The sequence below is a fragment of the Mustela lutreola genome, chromosome 5 (genome assembly GCF_030435805.1).
Source record: "Mustela lutreola isolate mMusLut2 chromosome 5, mMusLut2.pri, whole genome shotgun sequence".
Lineage (NCBI taxonomy): Eukaryota > Metazoa > Chordata > Mammalia > Carnivora > Mustelidae > Mustela > Mustela lutreola.
The window spans coordinates 93,489,620-93,511,365 of record NC_081294.1 but is presented as its reverse complement, the minus strand read 5'-3'; the positions used below and the strand labels follow the sequence as shown (position 1 = coordinate 93,511,365).

The following is a 21,746-nucleotide window of genomic DNA, read 5'->3' as shown; positions in this document are numbered from 1 at the left end:
ACTGCTCTAAATATGCTTACTTTGATATTTCTTTATAATAAAAATATTTATTTCCACATATTAAAGCTTGAGAATGATTGCACTAGAAAATATCATGACACAGTCAGATACTCTTACTGATAAAAAGAATGAGTCTGGATTTCAGGCTCAGTGACTATTCTGTACAAGACAAACCAAAAAATAAAAGAGTGGAGGCATGGATGGACACAAGAACAAAACCACCATTAGCATAAGAATTAACAGACTGGGCTTACTGGTAGAGAATAAGAGGAAGTGTGAAATGCTCTTAATGGGAATAGGGATAATAGATGAAGACCAATTATAGAGCAGATAAAAAGAGAAGTGTGATATTCTTTCGAATGAGCTGCATGTCCTGGATAAAGCCCAGCAGGACATGAGAATGTCAGACGGAACACAGAAAAATTTTCAACTGTGTAGGACTAGCCCCAAAACACTAGGATAACTGTCATCACTGCTCCCGCTGACTAGATGCCAGTATCATCCCCCAATTATTGCGACAGCCAAAATATCCCCAGTGAAAAATCATAGGCCTCCTCCATGCTTAAAGTCCTGGATTAGCTTAAATGTCATTTCCTTATTTAGTTAAGGACTTCGGTAAAATTTTCTTTTCTTTTTTCCAATACAGTTTACCAGTATATCTGCTCATCAGCATGTTCTGCTAAGTAAAGGCCCGAAAATAGTGGGTATAGGGGTAGGGACATCAAAAGGGAGATGGAGCTTGAATGGAAGCAAACAGTGGAACAGGGGAGTCACTCTTGCTGAGGTTTGGTGCATCTGAATGGGGAGGAGCGATGGCGCTCAGTGATTTTGCAGTTGGGGAGGAGGTCATACTGACCCTAGCTCCTTTTGCAATCAATACCTGAGACACTCACATTTACTATATAACCATGGGTTAGGATCTCCAAACATGGATACTATGTCTGTAGTAGGACTGCCTATAGTAGGATCCTTCAGTGTCAGTCCACAATAGGGGAAGTGACATGCTTGGTTTGAAGGCTTCAGTCAGAAAGTCAATTCAAGAAAATATGACACGTTCCCTCAAACAAAAGCATGATATTCCTGTCTGAGGTATTCCTCCTCTGTCACCTTGACAACTCCCACTCCACATAATGCTTGTAAACCATGGCCTTTTCCTTTCCTTGATGTGCTGATTTTAGATGGCCTGCAGATCCTGTTATGAAGCATATAGCCCCTCCCTGAATAGACTAAGTGTTGGGATACTGATGTGGGGACCCTGCATCAGCAATGATGTGAGGTTGCCAGTCAATGAATGGGAAGGTTCTCACCTATCCAGTCTTCCTCCTCAGACCTGCCTACACTGGTGTCCTTCTCATCTTCAAAGAAAAAAAAGTATTCTAATTAATTTGGGACATACCAGAATTTCCCCAATCTTACAAGCAAGCTTAGAATCTGCCTTGTCCAAACTTGAGGACCCTCCTTTTTTCCAAAGTGACTTCACCATTTTATGTTTTATTTATTTATTAATGTTTTTAGTTTATTTTTTTTAACATGTACTGTATTATTTGTTTCAGGTGTACAGGTCTGTGATTCATCAGTCTCTAAGTACTCTAAGACAATAAACTAACTTCTCCAAAGTATCACCAAAAGCACTTGAAACCAGAAAAGGAAAAGAGTCTCTTTTACAATAGCAACAACAAAAATATACAGGCAGAAAGCTAGTAAGAATTGTGCAGAGACTTTAGGAAGGAGATTGCAGAAATGTATTGAGAGGTGATATACCATAATAACAATTACTCAATATTATATCAATGTAAATTAAAAATATGAATTATTCCCATATAACTTATAATTTTAATGTACTTTTGATTTATTAAAACATTCAAGATATAGTAACTTTATCAGTAAAGTAGGGGCACCTGGGTGGCTCAGTGGGTTAAGCCTATGCCTTCGGCTCAGGTCATGATCTCACAGTCTTGGGATCAAGCACCATGTCAGCCTCTCTGCTCAGCAGGGAGCCTGCTCCCTCCCCCCACTATGCATACTTATTATCTCTCTCTCTCTGTCAAATAAATAAAATCTTAAAAAAAAAAAAAGAGTAAAGTAATGGGGGTGGTACCTGGGTAGCTCAGTCAGCTAAGTGTCCAGCTCTTGGTTTCAGCTCAAGTCATGATCTCTGAGTCCTTAGTTGGAGCCTCCCTTGCTAAGGGCTCCGTACTCAGTGTGAAATCTGCTTGCGATTCTCCCTCTGCCCTTTCCCCTGCTCACAGGTGTACTTTCTCTCTCTAAAATAAATAAAAATCTTAAAAAAGCATAAAGTAACAGTATATGATAAGATGGAAATATGAATGGAAAAGAACAGCTGCCAAGAAATACATTTATATTTTAGTAATTGTTGTTATTATTTTTTAAAGAATGGAAATTCAATTAGAATAGGAAAAATGGACTGTTCAACAATGTTACCAGGATAAATGTCTAAGGACATGGAAAAAAAGCACTCCATTCTTAATCAAACCAGGCACCATAAAGATGTTAAATGGAGTTAAACGTGGGGATAGAAAGACAAAATGGAAACCTAAAGTAAATGTAGTTAAGAGAATGTTTATATTATTCTTTAGTGGATAAGGCCTTTTAATACCTAACTTTGAAATTAGAAATAATAAACACCAAGGTTGCTACATGAGACCTCATAAAAATATAAAAGTTCTGCACAATCACAAAACATAATAAACATAACTAACGTACAAAGGACAAACAGGAAAATGATTTACTGTCTATGACAAAAGTTGACACTAATTAAAAAAAATATTTTTTAAAGGTTTTTATTTATTTATTTGAGAGATAGATAGCAAGAGAGAGAGAGAGAGAGCAAGCACAGAGAGAGATTGAGAGGGAGAAGCACACTTCCTGCTGAGCTAAGAGCCTGATGCAGGGCTTGATCCCAGGACCATGAGATTGTGACCTGAGCTGAAGGCAGACGCTTAACCCACTGACCCACCCAGGTGCCCCTAAAAAGTCTTCTTGTTAACAAGCAAGAAAAACCATAAGAAAAATCAGCAAAGGTCAGGGTCAGAGATTTAAAAAGAAACAGAACAAAACAAACAAAAAATGCCCAGAGTGTAGAGAAAATAACCCTTGGATAATGCTGCTTACAATAATTTTAGAACATAATTTTGCAACATATACATAGCTTTAAAACACAGAGGGTTTTAACTACCAGTTCTACTTCTGCAAATCCCTTGCAAAAAAATACTCAGTGATGTGTGCAAAATATTTATCCCTATATACCAGCAAATAATAACAAATAAATAACTAAACTAAATGTCCCATATAGTAGACAACTTAAGTAGATCATGACATAATGACAAGCATTTTTAAGTGAAGCCAAGCAGGTTAAAAAAAAGCCCTATGTACAATATGATCACATTTTTTTCTTTAAGAAAAATAATTAAGTTCACATATGTAAAATATTCTAGAAGGATACACAGTCAAGGTGGTCTCTAAATGTTAGGACTACGGAGGATTTTGAGTTTATAATTTTATCTGGACGTTCCAATTCTTCTCTAATGAAATTGTATTACTTACATAATTTAAAAAGTTATTTCTATAAGAAAACTAGACAATAATGTTTTGGCTACTAGCAATGTCACTTGCCCTAAATTATACTTTGGTATTTCCTAAGCATTTATCGAGTATACCGAAAGACACAGTGTCAGGAAACCTGATACTGCATTTGCTCTGAGGATGTTTTTGAGGACACTGCCTACTCTGTTTCTCAATATGCCCTAGAAGAGAAATCACATAAGAATTCCTTTTCAAGTGCCAGAAAAATGTTCGCTTATTCTTAGGAAGTGGGATGTTTCTTTTAACGAACCATGAGAATCACTTAATTGTACACTTACTTTTCTTTTTCCTTAGAAGGGAGAATATCTAAAACTAAACACTTCCTTTAATTATAGTTACTATATACAGTCATATGGTTTATGTATCTGCCCATCTACACTCACCTGCAGAATGTGGAGATAGCATTTTCCTCCCTAACATTTGGTCCACAGTAGTGCACTCAGTAAATACTAGCTCTGCTTACTTCTATCATTCTTCCCTTTTTCTTCAGCAATTCTCTATGTTCCACACTCATTAGTTTTTCCTCTCTCCATTAGTGTGTTTTAAATAGTATGTTAACTGGGTGATGGGCATTAAGGAGGGCCCAAGATGTGATGAGCTCTGGGTATTACACAAAACTGATAAATGATTGAACACTACACCTGAAACTAATGATATACTACTATAAGTTGGCTAGTTGAATTTAAATTAAAAAAGAAAAGAATAAATAGTATGTCATATTCCATCTTTACTGATACTTAGGTAATTATGTTAACGAAACAGAAGAGTTACCTGTCTGGAAAAAGACTCTGGAAATAACTGTCCGACACAATGGGCAAGGAGTGCTTGCAGGATTGTCTCTGGCAAGAGTCCGTAAGCAGGGCTCACAAAAGACGTGGCGGCACGGGTAACACATGTATGGGCTGAAATAAACATCCAGACACACTGCACAGATGTAACTTTCCTTTTCTTCTGCATATGCATTGTCATCATCTGTACTCATCTCATTATTCAAAGTCTGCAAAACATAAGCAAAAATAATTTTCCTGGCTCAGTATGAGATTGGTTTCCTTAAGAGTGAGTACCTTTATATTTTGTTAAAATGAATAAAAATATTTATGAGAAGCACATTATATCTGTTTTTGTGATATGTTCAAAGTTACAGAAAGGTTACCTTGTAACATAAGAAGAAACTCAAAACATATACGAAAAAGCCAGAAGTCTTAATTTTTCTTTTTAGTTTTTAATATAATGCTGAATGCTAAAATATACCCCAAATACTGAAGCATACCCGTATCTCTATTTAACCAGTACTAGTTAAGTAAGTATCAGGTATGTCCGTCCCAGGATTATAGACAGATTCCCCATCTATCCTACTCCCACTAGGGTAAATAAAGTGCATGTCACAAGGTTATGGAGCCTTGTATTGGCACGTGCAGATGATGAAAAGTGAGGGCAAGAGGATATCATATTTATTCTCATACCATGCATGCATTCTCTATATTTTGTCCCTTTGTGGACCTCAAGGCCCCAAGAAATGGCCAAAGCCTAATGTACGTCAGGCAGCAGACAAGGCAAAAAAACTTGCAGTAATTCCGGGATGAGCCTTGTGCTGGGAAATAAGATGAGTCCCTTCCTGCCTCCCAAAGAAAATAGGTAAGAAAGAGGTACTTAGCAAAGAGGCAGCTTAGACATTAGCAGCATGAGATCTGGTAAAAGAATTCCTGGGACTTAGCCTCACAATTTCCCCATCTGTGAAGATGATGTGAGGATGACACAAGGTAATCCATTAGATAACAGGCACTCTGTGAAATCCCATATAAAAAACAAAGTTTAATACAGAGAGGATATGAAGTAAATGTCTCTCGCCAACAGAAAGCTTGTGGCTATGATCTGAACAATAATAAAGAAAAATCTGCAGGAAAGGCAACAAAATCCATAATTTTCACTCATTATTGACGTATGAATATTTCCTCCTAAACTTCTAAGATATTTGCAAAGCAAAAGGCATAAGTAAATAATTAGTACTGAATTGGGCATCCCAAATAAAAACATCTAAGGACCTAGATGCTGATTTACCTAAATTTTATTTCATAATGCCAACTTATTCTGCTTGCATTAGATGCTCAGGACTGTGCCTTGAGATTTGAACTAATTAACCTTGAAGAAACCCAGGGCATTAAAAAACCCCCATAATTTGTAGAACCTCTTAAAGCATTTCAAATTGTGACCCAAATATTTGCACAGAATTTTATTTCTATGAAGTACTTTTTGTCTCTACATATGCAACAAAAGTAACTAGATTTCAGTAAAATACACATTAAAGAAATAAAATCTTTGTTATTTAAAAACACAACAATATTTTAAAAATAAACTTGATGTAAGTTTGAAAACAGAAAGTAAGGTCACAACTATTCATCTATTACTTAAGCTAAGTGAAGCAACACTCCCCATAGAAATAACATTAATAAAGAAATGTGGAATTCACTATGTCTTAAGGAGTTAAACAGTTTAAGAGTTTTTATTAATTCAGAACAATTTATATCTGCCAATAAATACAGTTATACAAGAAGACAACAAAGTACCTCAAGGATAGAGTTCTACTGGGTTTTTCTCCAAATTGCAGAGATATACGGTTGTATAATAGAAAATCTGCTGTTGGATGGAGAACTACACTTTTTAAAGTTTTTTATTTAAATTCTCATTAGTTAGTCAATTATATTTAAAAAATTAATTACTCATTAAGGGAGTACTACCGACCTAGAAAGAGGTTTTTAATAGGTGTGTCTATGAACTCATCTTCTATCTCCTCGACAGTTTTTTTTTTTTTTTAATTTTATTTATTTGTTTGACAGAGAGATAAAGCAAGAGAGAGAACACAAGCAGGGTGAGTGGGAGAGGGAGAAGCAGGCTTCCCCCAGGGCCCAATGCAGGGCTCCGTCATCCTGAGCCAAAGGCAGATGCTTAACAGCTGAGCCATCCAGGCACTCCTCAATATTTCAATTGTTATAGATGAAGACCCCAGAAATGTTTATCAGAAGTGGAGGAAAGAGGACAGAAAAGAGAGCTGGCAAGAACGAAAATCCTTTCTGGAACAAGGTATACCGTTAGGAAATAATTTAAAAATGTAAACTATGCTAAACCAGTTGGCAGAGTCAAGATTAAAAAAGATCGAATTTAACAGGGATATATATAAATTCCTAATTGAAGGCTCCAAAATGGACTGCACATGTAGAAGATGAACAAAACTTAGCTAAAAGCAATTTATGTAAAGAAGACCTAGGGATTTTAACTGACTTAACTAAGCTCAATATATGATGTGGTTACTTAAAAAGCAAATCTAAATTCAAGCGCAGGATAGGGTGGGTTTATGTGCCTCTCACTGTATAAAGATCACAACAGATTTGTAGTTACTTGGAGGAACACAGACAAACTAGAGTTATCAATAGAAACATTGAGGGCCACAGCAGCATGACTTCTGAAACTACCTCCTTGGAAGAACTGTTAAAAGATGGAGGATATTCAGGCACCTGGGTGGCTTAGTCAGTTAAGCCTCTGCCTTCAGCAGGGGTCATGATCCCAGGGTCCTGGGATCAAGTCCTGATTCAGGCTCTGTGCTCAGAGGGGAGTTTGCTTCTCCTTCAACCCACACCCCTTTGCTGGTGATCTCTCTCTCAAGCTCTTTCTCTCTCAAATAAATAAATAAAACCTTAAAAAGAAAACGATGGATTGTGAGGGTTGCTGGGGGGAGGGGGTTTGGGAGAAGGGGGTGGGATTATGGACATTGGGGAGGGTATGTGCTTTGGTGAGTGCTGTGAAGTATGTAAACCTAGTGATTCACAGACCTGTACCCCTGGGGATAAAAATATATGTTTATAAAAAATAAAAAAATTAAAAAAAAAAAAACGATGGAGGACATTCATTCAGAAAAATATTAAGAGGCGATGAGATAAACAAGCATCTGCATGAAAGTGATCCTAATTTTCCTGTGTCGTTTTCATGAATAGATCTAAAAACAAACGGTATTAAGAGAAAGTAGATTATAAAATACCTATTTACAAGCCAATGACATGAACACAGAATACCATTTTTCCTCTTACACAGTACACTTGTCATGGAGCTAAACATTTATCTTGTGTTCCCCAGGAAATACTTTGGGACTAGAAATAAGACAAAGCTGTACATATTAACTAATTTCCTTACCACAAAACCCCTATGAAGTAGGTAGTATTACTATCAGCATTTTTTATAATAAAGAAAACTGAGAAACTGAGAGCTCATTAACTCAGATGGCTAGTGGTGCAGCTGGGATTTCAATCCAGTCCGTCCGGATCTGGAGCAGCACTCTTCTTCACTACCACATTCTTAAGTGAGTTTAGGGACTTCGAAATGTCCTAGCAAAAAATAAATGTTAACGTCTGATGATTATGATGTAGGTTAAAAGAGAAAGACAAATTTAGATAGGATCTACAGGGCAGTAAGTGTTAAGGCACAGTTATTAAAATTGGCAAATGAATATAATAGGTGTCCAATGTACAACTAGTTTTGGCTCCAAGGGAATTATTCCACAAAGAACCACACGCATGTAGGCTCTCAAACTCCTTTCTAGGGGCTTCCAGTCTCAGAAGGACAAAGTAAACTGATAAATAATCTAAAGCAATGTTTCCAAAAAACCCAGTAAAAACTAGCCCCAAAATTAACAGACCAAGAGTTGTTATTAGTAATAATGACAACAAAACAGCAGTGCCTCTAGCTCATTTACCATGTTGCGATTACTGCTATATTTGGTCTTATTCCTCCAACTTACTGTTTTTAAATAAGTGATAGGAGGGCAGAGAGTAAGAGCAAGACTCCAGAGCCTGTTTGGGCTCTGCCACTACTGCCAGTGAGACCTTACGCAAATCACTTCACTCCCTGGAGTCTCACTTTCCTCATTTGTAAGGTGGGGATACTGGAAGTACCTAACTCATAGATGCTAAAAGGATTAAACGAGGTAATATATATAAAACATAAAACCTGGAGAGTGTTTGCTGCTGTCATTATATTTAATGTTGTATATTTAATGTTGTATTAAAAAATGAGTTTTATGTTTACAGAAAAATTGTACAGAAAATATAAAGAATTCCCACATACCTCCTTCCACCAAACACACACGCGCGCGCGCACATAGTTTCACCTTCTGTTACCATTATGGTACATTTTTGGAGTTGATAACCAATACATTACTATTAACTGAAGTCCTTAGTTTATTTAGTATATAGGCTGCCAAAGCGAGCCCAAGTCCCTACTTTACATTAGGGTTCAGTCTTGGCTTTGTACATTCTATGGGTTTTAACAAATGAATGTCATCTATCCACAATTACAATATCACATAGGATTTGTTTCACTGTCCTAAAAGCCCCATGCTCTCCCTATTCATCCCTTTTACCTTTTCCCCAACTCCTGGCAACTACTGGTCTCTATATAGTGTTCCTTTCCCAGAACGTCATGTAATAGGAGTTACACAGGATGTAGTCTTCTCAGACTGGCTCCTTTCACTTAGTGTTATGCATTCAAAGTTCTTCCTAATTGATCTTGAAGTTACTCCAGGTCGCTAATGAGAACTGCTCTTAATTCTACATCAGTTAATATCTTGGCTTTTAAGAAAAGCAATAAATTTGCTTCATTTTCTAAGTAAATGCAAACTGCCTTCCACCCTTTGGATATTCCTGAAAGACTGTGGTCCAGTGATAGCAGGCTATTTTATTTTCTAGGACTGTTATATTTTTTTCAAAAACTTATCTTTATAATTCTATTTTCTTTAAATGTATGAGTTGAAATCAATATCATGATTTGATTTTGCTTCAAGCTGTCTCCAAAGAAAGTAACAAATATAATGAAAATAAGTTAAGATTTGCACCCAATTAATTTATTCTCTGTGTATATGTATTCTACCACATGCAGGGGAGAAAAAAAAGCCAAAAGCCAGTTTCTGCTAAGAATGACCTTGATGAAGCAGGAAAAAGATTAATTTTTATTAATTATTTATTTTTAATACACCATGCAAGAGAAACAGGACGTACACAGAAAGCATTTCTGCTGTATATCGAAGCATTTTTTTTTTTTTAAGAAAAATCTCCTTTGTTATTGTTTTAGTTGTGAGCTTAACTAGCTATTTTTCCCACTGAATACCATTGTTATGTAATAAACAATGGCCAGGAAAACTCACTATTTAGATCTGGTTATTTGACAGGCATTTTTACAAAAATGAACAAAACAAACCCGTCACTTCAAAGGAAAAAACTGATAGTATTTGTTGCCAAATAAAATGATAAAATTTGGGCTTTCAAGCAAAAATCAAAATTTTAGAAATCTTCTGGATGCTTATAGTTTCCTAATACTTACAGAATTCTCTGAAGAGATGATATTAACAATTTTTTGATATTGCTTACTGAAATAAGACATTTAGAAGAGCTGTATGATTCAGTGAACTAAGAGTTAAAATGCATGATATTATAAAACTATGCATAAGTAAGTTAAGTACTCAAAGTGTAAAGACAGACCAATGGATTTCAATGTAACAGAGCAAAGTTCACATCAAGTGTCAGATTCCATATTGCAACTAACTTTTAATAATCTAGCACTTGTTAAGTTTTGGTGTAATATCAAAGACATCTATCCAAAATCATCTTGAAAAGCTATTATAATACAATTCCATTTTCTATGTGTCTAGCTAGATTTTCTTCATATACTTCAATCAAAACAACAGAAAAAGCTGGGGACATCACATTGCTGGATTTCAAGCTTTATTACAAAACTGTGATCACCAAGACAGCATGGTACTGGCACAAAAACAGACACACAGACCAATGTAACAGAGCAGAGAGCCCAGATATGGACCCTTAACTCTATGGTCAAATAATCTTTGACAAAGCAGGAAAAAATATCCAATGGAAAAAAGACAGTCTCTTCAATAAATTGTGCTGGAAAATTGGACAGCTATATACCAAAGAATGAAACTCGACCATTCTCTTACACCATACACAAAGATAAAACTCAGAATGTTTGAAAGACCTCAATGTGAGACAGGAATCGATCAAAATCCCCGAGAACACAGGCAGCAACCTCTTCAACATTGGCCACAGGAACTTCTTTTAAGACACGTCTCCAAAGAAAACAAAAGCGAAAATGAACTTTTGGGACTTCATCAAGATCAAAAGTACATCAAAGGAAACAGTCAGCAAAACTAAGAGGCAACCCACGGAATGGGAGAAGATATTCGCAAATGACACTACAGACAAGGGGCTGATTTCCAAGATCTATAAAGAACTTCTCAAACTCAATACCCACAAAAAAGATAACCAAGTCAAAAAACAGGCAGAAGACGAGCAGACTCTTCTCCAAAGAATGGAGAAATGGCTAACAGGCACATGAAAAAGTGTAAAAGGAACCCTCTTACACTGTTGGTGGGAATGCAAATAGGTGCAGTCACTTTGGAACACAGTGTGGAGGTTCCTCAAAAAATTAAAAATAGAGCTACCCTATGACCTGGCAATTGCACTACTGGGTATTTACCCCAAAGGTACAGATGTAGTGAAAAGAAGGGCCCTATGTACCACAATGTTCTTAGCAGCAACGTCCACAATAGCCGAACTGTGGAAATAACTGGGATGCCCTTCAACAGACAAATGGATAAAGAAGATGTGGTCCATATACACAATGGAATATTACTCAGCCATCAGATAGGATGAATAACCAACTTTTGCATCAACATAGATGGGACTGGAGGAGATTATGCTGAGTGAAATAGGTCAAGCAGAGAAAGATCATTATCATATGGTTTCACTTACTTGTAGAACCTAAGGAATAAAATGGAGGACACTAGGAGAAAGAACAGAAAAATGAAGCGGGGGAGAGTCAGAGGGGGAGACGAATCATGAGAGACTGTGGACTCTGAGAAACAAACTGAGGGTTTTAGAGGGGAGGGGAGTGGCGGGATGTGTTGGCCCAGAGACGGGTATTAAGGAGGGCACATATGGCATGGAGCACTGGGTAATATATGTAAATAATGCATCAAAAACTAATGACATGATGATTCACAGAACTGTACCCTGGGGGACAAATAATACATTATATGTTAATAAAAATAATTAAAAAAAACTAATGACATACTGCATGGTGACTAACAACAAAATAAAATAATAAACAGAAAAATAACAACATATGGCAACAGATTGTACGCAGAAACAGATGTGAGAATACATATGTTGTTTCTTAGGCCAAATATTAAAGAGATTTGCAAAAATTAAAGCAAATACCATTCTCAATTTTTTTGAATAAATTATTTTTTATTTATGTGTGAAATTTTTGTTGAAGATTGTAAATATGTAAACCATATCTATAAAAATTAACACATTTAACTGAACTTTTTTTTAATTAAAAAATTTTTTTAACAAGATGGGATTGGGAGGGAGACAAACCATAAGTGACTCTTAATCTCACAAAACAAACTGAGGGTTGCCGGGGGGAGGGGGTTGGGGAGAAGGGGGTGGGATTGTGGACATTGGGGAGGGTATGTGATTTGGTGAGTGCTGTGAAGTGTGTAAACCTGGTGATTCACAGACCTGGGGATAAAAATATATGTTTATAAAAAATATATGTTTATAAAAAATAAAAAATTTAAAAAAAAAAAAAAAGAAAAAAAACTTTTTTTTTTATTAACATATAATGTATTATTATCCCCAGGGGTACAGGTCTGTGAATCACCAGGTTTACACACTTCACAGCACTCACCATAGCACATACCCTCCCCAATGTCCATAACCCCACCACCCTCTCCCTAGCCCCTTCCCCCAGCAACCCTCAGTTTGTTTTGTGAAATTAAGGGTCTCTTATGGTTTGTCTCCCTCCTGATCCCATTTTGTTTCATTTATTCTTTTCCTGCCCCCCAAACCCCTGACATTGCATCTCAACTTCCTCATATCAGGGAGATCATATGATAATTGTCTTTCTCTGATTGACTTATTTTGGGAAGCATAATACCCTCTAGTTCCATCCATATCATCGCAAATGGCAAGATTTCATTTCTTTGGATGGCTGCATAGTATTCCATTGCATATATATCTTCTTTATCCATTGAATAAATTATTTTTCATAATATATGTTATAATTCCATATAATGAAATTATCTGTGTATGAATTAATAAATCTTTAGAATGTCTTCTCAGTTTTAATATATAACATGGTAAATATTTATAATCCATATACACAAAAGTTCTTTGGGATTCTCAATACCTTTAAGATTTTAAAGGGATCTTGAGCCCCAAACGTATGAGAACAAATACACTAGGAGGTAGAAAGCAAAGGTGAGTTGGGCCATAGGCCTGTATTAGATACTGTACTGAAGCATGTATGTTTTTAGTGAATTGGCAATACTAACAGTAATCTCATCTTACTAAGCAAGATGATTTAGGCAAAGAATATAATGCAGAGTCTAAATTATGGTCAGGTATCTGCTATCTGAGATCTAAAGATATAAAGCTCTAAGAAGTATGAAAAGAATGGCAGCACACAGTAGGTAAGGAGAGAGGAAGTAAGTATGGAGCATTTACTTCAGAAAGCCATACCTAGATACACCACTGTATAGAGAGAAAAATCAATCCGCTTAATATTTACAGTTCTATTAGATGACAAATAACCTCATTTATTTTTTTTAATTTTTATTTCTTTAAAGATTTTATTTATTGAGAGAGAGCATGTGTGCAAACAATGGGAGGAGCAAAGCGAGAGGGACAAGAAAACTCCAAACTGACTGCAGAGACCAATGCAGGGCTCACCTCAGGACCCTGAGAGCATGACCTGAGCTAAAATAAAGAGTGGGACAATCAACCAGCTGAGCCACCCAGGATCTCAATAAATAACATCTTTTTTTTAAAAATGAAAAGTAAGGGTGCCTAGGTGGCTCAGTGGTTAAGTGTCTGCTTTCAGCTTAGGTCATGATCCCAGGGTCCTGGTATCGAGCCCCACATTGAGCCCTACGTCGGATTCCCTGCTCAGCAGAAGGCCTGCTTCTCCCTCTCCCACTTCCCCTGCTTGTGTTCCCTCTCTCACTCTCTCTCTCTGTCAAATAAATAAGCAAAATCTTTAAAAATAAATGAAAAGCAAGAGCTACTATAATACTCCGAGGTGGCCTCTAAAGCATCAAGGAAAGATAAAATGATCTTCAATAGGATTTTAGTTATACTTTCTACGTTATAATTATTTGATAACTGGCAACTCATATGGGGTTGCTTAATACAAATATTCACCTAATCAGAAAACCTCATTAATAAGCTATTCTAGATAGACTGCAAATTACTTTATCTGAACTCGTTTTTTATAGCACTTTGCAAAACAGAAATACGGCTTTAGATTAGAGCTAATTCTAGGAATCTATGTCAAAATAATCTAAATATCCTGTACTTAAAAAAAATCCAAAATAACATCCCAAGGTGTAGAGTGAATGTCAGTAGTTAGTACCTACAAAAGAAGAAACACACCAAATCCCTACAACCTGTGGTAAAGGAAAAACAAAATTCATGGGTCCTCAAATGAATACTGGGGCTGTTATAATTTAAAATTTTGAGTGGAAATTTCCCAGTATTTATTTCTGTAATTTTCCAGCATACCCATAGAAAGGAAGAGACTAAATGAAGTCTCCGCATACCTTTAGGAGGTGACCAATGATGGCTGAGAATATTTTTTCCCACACCATCATACTTCTCCGTATGTTTGTAGGTTATTACCATACTGAGTATTGCCCAAGCCATCAGATACAGAGTTATCCAGAAACCATTTATTCATTATGTTACTTCATAAATAAAAATCCCTTCAGGCTTCCACTCTGTATACTGATGAAACTATATATGTGTATAAAATAGAACATTCCAAAGAAGTACATATGGTCACTTTCCCTATACTGGCTATGGGAAGACTTATATTTATCCCATTAAAAGCTCCGGGGGATGCAATTTTGTGGAGCTTATTTGTTCTCTTTTAAATATGAATATTAAACCACAGCAGTAATCAATTTACTTATGAAGCAAAAATCAAGTAAATGAAGTAAAAAAACTAAGGAAATAGTCCTTGCCTTGAAAGAACAGAAAATGACCCACATTCACAGTAAATAATTGCAAATGCTCAGCCCAGAATTTATAAATTTCCCCAGATTACTTGGGTCTGGGGACTAAACGCAATGAATTAGAATGGAAACTCTTCTTCAGCAAAATTCGAAGAATATATTTCTGCCATTTCTGGCTTACTTTAGAGTACATATGTGCTCTAAAATTTACTGTTTTTTTTTTTTTAATAGAAAAACTTATGACTTCTGGTTTATATAAGTTGTATTGCTCACCACCCCCATTTTTGGCATTTGAAATAAAATGTTTGCAATATTTTGCAATGCTGGTCACTTTTTCAAAGTATCTTCTGTTTTTAGTTTGAAAACCAAGGATGTGCTAGCAGTTATTTTAAAAATACTGCATGTTCTGCACAAGTTATTAGATCTTTATAAAATGATAAATGCTGCAGTATATATCCTATGCATATTTTTATGGAAGCATTTAAATTTAATAATTACATACACTAAAAAATTACTATCCTGTCTGAAATTAAAGGAAGAGTGTTTTGTTATATAACATTTCTAACATATTAGTGATTCTGAAAGTTTTCACCTCATTTACAAAGTCTTCTGCCATGTTTACTTAAGGGTAGAAAAGTGTGAATTCTAGGTCATTGGTTAGCTCCAAAAAGGAAAATATTGAGATATTATATCTTTATTTATGCTTATAGTTGGTAATACACAACCTCATAGTTAGAAGGCACTAGTTACCATTTTCTTAAAGACTACAAAATGCAGTCATTAGTCTATGAAACACATTATTTTGTCTCGATGTTGGAGAGAGGAGAGGGATAGAGAATGTACTTCCCTTGGTCTTTTCTGGCTTCACTGTAACTATCCATCTGCTTTATTTACCTTTCTCTTCAAGTGTGTCTTGTGTACAATTTCTGCCTATTACTGACCTTTTTTTTTTTTGCCATATAATTCATGTACCCTAAAACTCACCATTTTAAAGTGTACAGTTCAGGGGTTTTGGTATATTTATAAGGTGGTACAGCCATTTACCACCATTGACTATCAGAAAAAATTCCTCACTCTGAAAAGAAACTGCATACCTATTATCAGTCACTTCCCATTTCCCTCTCTCCCCTCCTCCTGGAGCTCCACCCTTAGAAACCACAAACATACTTTCTGTCTCTACAGATTTGCCTATTCTGAACATTTCATATAAGCAAAATCATATAAAACATGTCCTGTTGTATCTGGCTTCTTTCACTTAATGTTTTCAAGGTTTATCTCTGTTAAAGTATGTAACAGCATTTCATTCCTTTTTATGATCAAGTAATATTTCACTGTATGGAGATCCCTCATTTGGTTTACTGTTCCTGACTTCTTATATATGTATTCTCTGCCAATGGCCTTTTAGTAATGGTCTTTAAGAAAACTGTGTTCTGTACTTTCTATTCCCTATGTAAGCTTACCCTTTCTTACTGTCCTCAAAATCTTTTTCCTTAGTACTGATGCCAGCAAAATCTTTGTTTAATCTTATCCCTCTTCTCATCTCCAAATACAAATTTACTGCTGCCTTTTGTAAATGACTACACTAGGACTCCAATCTTAATATATTCTAACTTGAATTCACTTCTCCCCCAGATGTGACTCTTGATCCTTACCTCCTATATCCAATCCTTGCCAAGTTTAGTTCTTAAACTGTTCCAGTGTTTTCCTGTACTCCCTGATGATTCCCTTTATTTTCATTGCCATTTCCTAATTAAGCTTTTTAATCTTTATATTCTCTCAAAAAATATTTATTGAGTGCCTCCTGTGTACCAGCCACTTTCCCAGACTCTGAGGATACACTATGGAGCTTCTAGTCTTGTGGCACAGAATAAAAAGATGCTAGGAAAGCATAAAACAGAGGAACTTGAATTAGTTTGGGGTTTAGAAAGGCTTCTTTGAGGTAGTGGTATTTAAGTTAACCTCTTGTTAGAAATCTTTTTTGTTATAAATGACAGAAAATCCAGGTTAAAATTGCTCAAAAGTTCAAATGGAATCTACTGGTGCCAGTAATAGAAAAATCTAGAACTGTATCTAGCTTTAGGCAAGAATTGACTCAGTACCCTAAACAACATCTCTAAAAACTATCTTTTTCTTTCTCAGGCCAAATTCCTCACAAATTTAGAACTTTTGCATAAGCTATTCCTTCTGGCTACTCTTCCACTTTTACTCTTCCCTAATTCCTACATACCATTCAGACCTGTGTTGGTTTGGTTTAGTGGAGACATTTGGGAAAACCTCTCTAGCATTCATTCCACCCATCTTCTGCCAACAGTTTATTGATTTTTTTTTTTTTTTAATTGGGAAATTCATCCTTCCTCACTTATAGCCATAACTATGTGTTCCAGCTGGCCTTAAGTGATTCAGGGGAAATGATATGGGAGGACTACCAGGAGGCTAATCCTGATATATCAGTAGCCCTACTGGAAAGACTGTACTATCTGTGAAACAAAGTGTCCTCCAGATTCTCTATACAGGACATCTACTCTCCATTTGCAAGTCCCTGTCATAGGAATCTAAAGTAGCTTGTGATCACATTAGATATAAAGGATTTTGAATCTGAAATTATTAAAAATATACCAATATTTGTGTTTTTTAAAACTACTATTATTTCTGCTATTGTCAGAGCAAGGCAAGGGAGGCAAGGTAATAGAAGTGACTAGAAATGGCTAATAAATAGCCTTCAAACCATTTCTGTATAACTTCTGGCCATCAAAAAGGAATCACAAATATTATGTTTAATATATTTAATCTCTGTATTCCTATTACTTAGAACAATGCTTGGCACATAAAAGATGCTCAGTAAGTACAACTTATATTTGAGAATAGGAAGATTGGTAGAAGAGAAAATTGTACTTGCTGTACTGGAAAGACCCCAGAGAAACCATTCAGATGAATACAAGAAAAAAAATTAAAAATAAAATCACTTTATACAATGAGAATGCATTATCTGGGGTTCTCCAGAATCCAAAGTACAGCAGAAGTTTACATGCTGTTATTTTACTAGGGAATGCAGGTGTGAGAGAAAAGAGGGTGAGTGAGATAAAGAGGAAGAGAAAATACGAGAGGCCTGAGTAGGCCTTTAATTGGTACCAAGTAGAGTCTTAGGAGAGGATTACTAACTACTGTGTCCCAACTACATGTAGTGTGATCTATAGTCTGCTGAGGGAGGAAGGGAGAAAAAGGTATCTGCTGGTGCCCATCTCCTATTGATCCAAAGTGTGCTCCACTGGGCATTAACACCCCCTCATCTCCAGGTTACACACACATGAGAACTGAGTAGGCCTCACTGCATCTAATGCTTCAGTGACAACAGAGAAGCCTCCTGAGGCAAAAGCTCTTAACCTGCTTGCTGGAGTAGCTGTTGGACAGAGCCAAAGTGGAGTTGTTCTCCAAGGCAGTAGCTAGGCAAGAACAAATACTGCTGAGGGGATTTGTGGAGGCACAGATAAATACACTTTACTGTATTCATAGAGTGGAATACTATTCAGCAATAAAAAAGAAATAAATTACTTACATACAAAACATCAATAGTGAATCATAAAACCAGTGTTTAACGGAAGAACCCTTACACCGAAGAGGACATAACACCTGATTCTATTTTTGTAAAATTCCGTAATTAGTTAGATTACTCTGATCAGAATAGTAGTTGGCTCCAAGATATGAAACAGAAAATGGCTGAGAAGGGGAAGAGGAAAATTTTTGGAATGATGTAAGGTTTTGTACCTTAGTGGAGACTATATACACAGGCATGTGCATCTGTTAAAATAGTAAATGAACAACTAAGATTTCTATATTTCACTGTATGTAAAATTCATATCAAAAGAAAAACTACCAAAAAATGTGACATATTCATGCAACAGAATATGATTCAACAGGAACAAACTACTGTGGCACAATTTAATACAGGATAACACCACTTTTACAGAAATAACATAGGCAGAACAATGCCATGTATTATATGGAGGTATATATTCCTAGATATGTATCTTTCTATACATATTTCTAGACATATATATCTTTCTATTTTTATATATATATATATATATAATATATATAAATATATATATATTTCTCTCACTCTCTCTCTGTATTATTTTTTCCTTTAAAAGACCAGAAGTTTATAAAATAAACTCCAAAGGCTGATTCTTTCTGTTGGCAATGGAAAATGATCTGGATTGGGAGTACTAACTAAAAGGTCTTCAACTTTTTATGCTTTTTTAAAGACAATATTTTAATTTTTTTTAGTTAAAAATGAACTAAGTCAGTATCTATATTAATCATTCAAAAACAGAAAAATAGAAGTAATACATGATTGTTATAGGAAATCTAAAAATTATATTAAAATATAAATAGATTCAAGTTCAATGTGGCAATTTGTATCCCAAACTATTTTTACTTCTTTGTCGGAAACACAGAATTTAAAAATGTCACTGGTTAAGAACAAAGAAACTCTGAAACTGCTGGCAGGTGGTTAAGAGAGGTCTACAAATTTTGAAACTCCTTCCACTTAATACCGCCAGGTGGTGTGAAGTATGTAGGTGTGTACGTGGTGCATACATAGCTACAATCTTCTTAAATGTATTTATAAAATGAATATGATCATGTATAATATTGAAGTTTTTTTTATAAAACAATGCACTGGATGATCCTTGGTAGCAATATTATACTTTAACTTGCTCTCTAATATATTCACTTTCCAGAAAAATATATTCAAGACACTCCAATACTTAAATGAATTTCAGTATTTAGGATAATGCTGCTTTTTAAAAAAGAGATTATGTATTTGAGAGAAAGAGAGAGAAAGAGAGAAAGAGCACGAGTGGGAGGGGCAGAAGGAAAGGGGAGAGAGAATATTAAGCAAACCGCACGCTGAGCAGGGAGCCCGACATGGGGCTTGATCTCAGGACCCAGAGATCATGATCTGAGTGGAAACCAAGAACAGTATTCAACCAACTGTGCCACCCAGGTGCCCCAGAATAATGCTGTTTTTGATGATAGACATTTGAAAACTTCCTTTGAAATGAAGTTGAGAAAGAAAATGCAGAAAATGGAGAAAAATGGCAAGTAGATCACCAATAAATCACCTATGACCCCACTTCCCAATGAAACACTGCTAATATTTTATACACTTTCTATTTCTTTTAATTTTAAATAATATTTATAACTACCTGGTATTTAGAATTATGGTTTTACATTCTAATTTACTATGTTAGATTAAGAATTTCCCATAATACTAAATCTCAAAATAAACAACAGTTTAAAGACTGTATAATAATATAACTATATGGTTTGCTTAAATAAGCTCCAATTATTAGCTATTTGGAGTACTTGCCTTTCTCTTTTTTACTGTTTTATATAACTTTGTGCTAGCTATTTACTCTGCCTCAAATGCTCCCTTCTATGTCTGTGAATTGCTGACTCTTTTCTTATTTCTTTAGGTCTCAGCGTAAATATTATTTCAAAGAGGCCTACCCATAAGATGCTATCTAAATTAAAGCAGCACCACCATCTCCCAATGCACACACCAAATGTGACACTTTATCACTGAGTTTAGAAAATAATGGGCAGCAGTGTCTGGGTGGCTCAGCTGGTTAAGCAGCTGCCTTCAGCTCAGGTCATGATCTCAGGGTCCTGGGAATGAGCCCCTTGTTGGGTTCCCCTCTCCTCGGTGAGTGTGCTTGTCCCTCTCCCTCTACCCCTCCTCCTGCTTGTGCTCTCTTTCTTTCTCTCTCTCTCTCAAATAAATAAAATCTTTAAAAATTTTAAGAAAAAGAAAATAATGTCAAGCCACTTAAGTTTCATTTTCTCTATATATGAGTAATAGTTTTTGCCTAATCTACTTCTTAGTATATTCATGGTTGTTACAATATTATACATAATATGTGAAAAGTTTAGGTGATATAAATTGTTTATCAGTATAGCATGTTATTATGGTCTTTTTATGGAAGGCAACACACACACACACACACACACACACACACACACACACCATTTCTGTCCAGCAGGGCTGAGGACAAAAACATTTCTAACCCAGGTTTCTTTGTTTATTTACTTTAGTATCTGGGTAGATTCCTGCTCCTGGCAATCAAAACAGCCTGAGATTCCGCTATTAAAAGATATGAGGACAACAGCTTGGTACAGCTTGGTACAGCTTGGTTTATCTCCATGGGAAGTCTGTACCAAAGATGGGATGGATTAAAAAAAACCCACAAGACTCATCTATATGCAGCCTATAAGAAACTCATATCAGACCTAAAGACACATACAGATTGAGAGTGAAGGGATGGAAGAAATGTTCCCCATGGAAATGAAAGCAAAACTAACAAAGAAAACCAAAAACCAAAAAACAAATCCAAAACAAAAAAATACTGCCTAGGAACACGTTTCCTAGAAATATACAACCTTTTGAAATTGTATTAGGAAGACAAAGAAAATCTGAACATACTGATAACTAGTAACAACACTGAATCAGTAATCAGAACACTCCCAATAAACTGAAGTCCAGACCCAGCTGGATTCACAGGTAAATTCTACCAAATATTTAAGGAAGAATTAATAAATATTCTTCTCAAAGTATTAAAAAATAGAAGAGGAAGAAAACGTCCCAAATGAATTGTACAAGCTAGCATTACTCTCGTGCAAAAACCAGATGAACACACTACAAAAAAGAAAACTACAGGCTAATATCCATAATGAGTACAAATGCTCAAATCCTCAAAAAATATTAGCAAACCACATTCAACAATACATGAAAAGGACCATTCACCACAACCAAGTGGGATTCATCTCAGGGAAACAAGGATGGCTCAATATTTGCAAATCAATCAGCATTATATGCCACACCAAAAACCAAAAACAAACCAAAAAAACTTCCCAAATAAAAACCATATGATCACTTCAATAGATGCAGAAAAAGCATCTGACAAAATTCAAAATCTATTCATGATAAAAACTCAATAAAGGGGGCTTAGAGGGAACATACTTCAACATACTTAAGCCCATAGATGACAAACCCATAGCTATTATC

At 35.6% G+C, this 21,746-nt stretch overlaps 1 protein-coding gene across 2 annotated transcripts in view; it reads right to left on the bottom strand.

Annotated features, from left to right (window-relative positions):
• The window catches only part of RNF180 (ring finger protein 180), a 199,534-nt gene that overhangs the window by 49,177 nt on the left and 128,611 nt on the right, over window positions 1–21,746 (bottom strand). For both annotated transcript variants that reach the window (XM_059175084.1, XM_059175086.1), the window contains exon 5: window positions 4,375–4,600. In XM_059175084.1, the coding sequence (XP_059031067.1) occupies window positions 4,375–4,600 (226 nt within the window). The remainder of the gene's footprint in view (window positions 1–4,374; window positions 4,601–21,746) is intronic.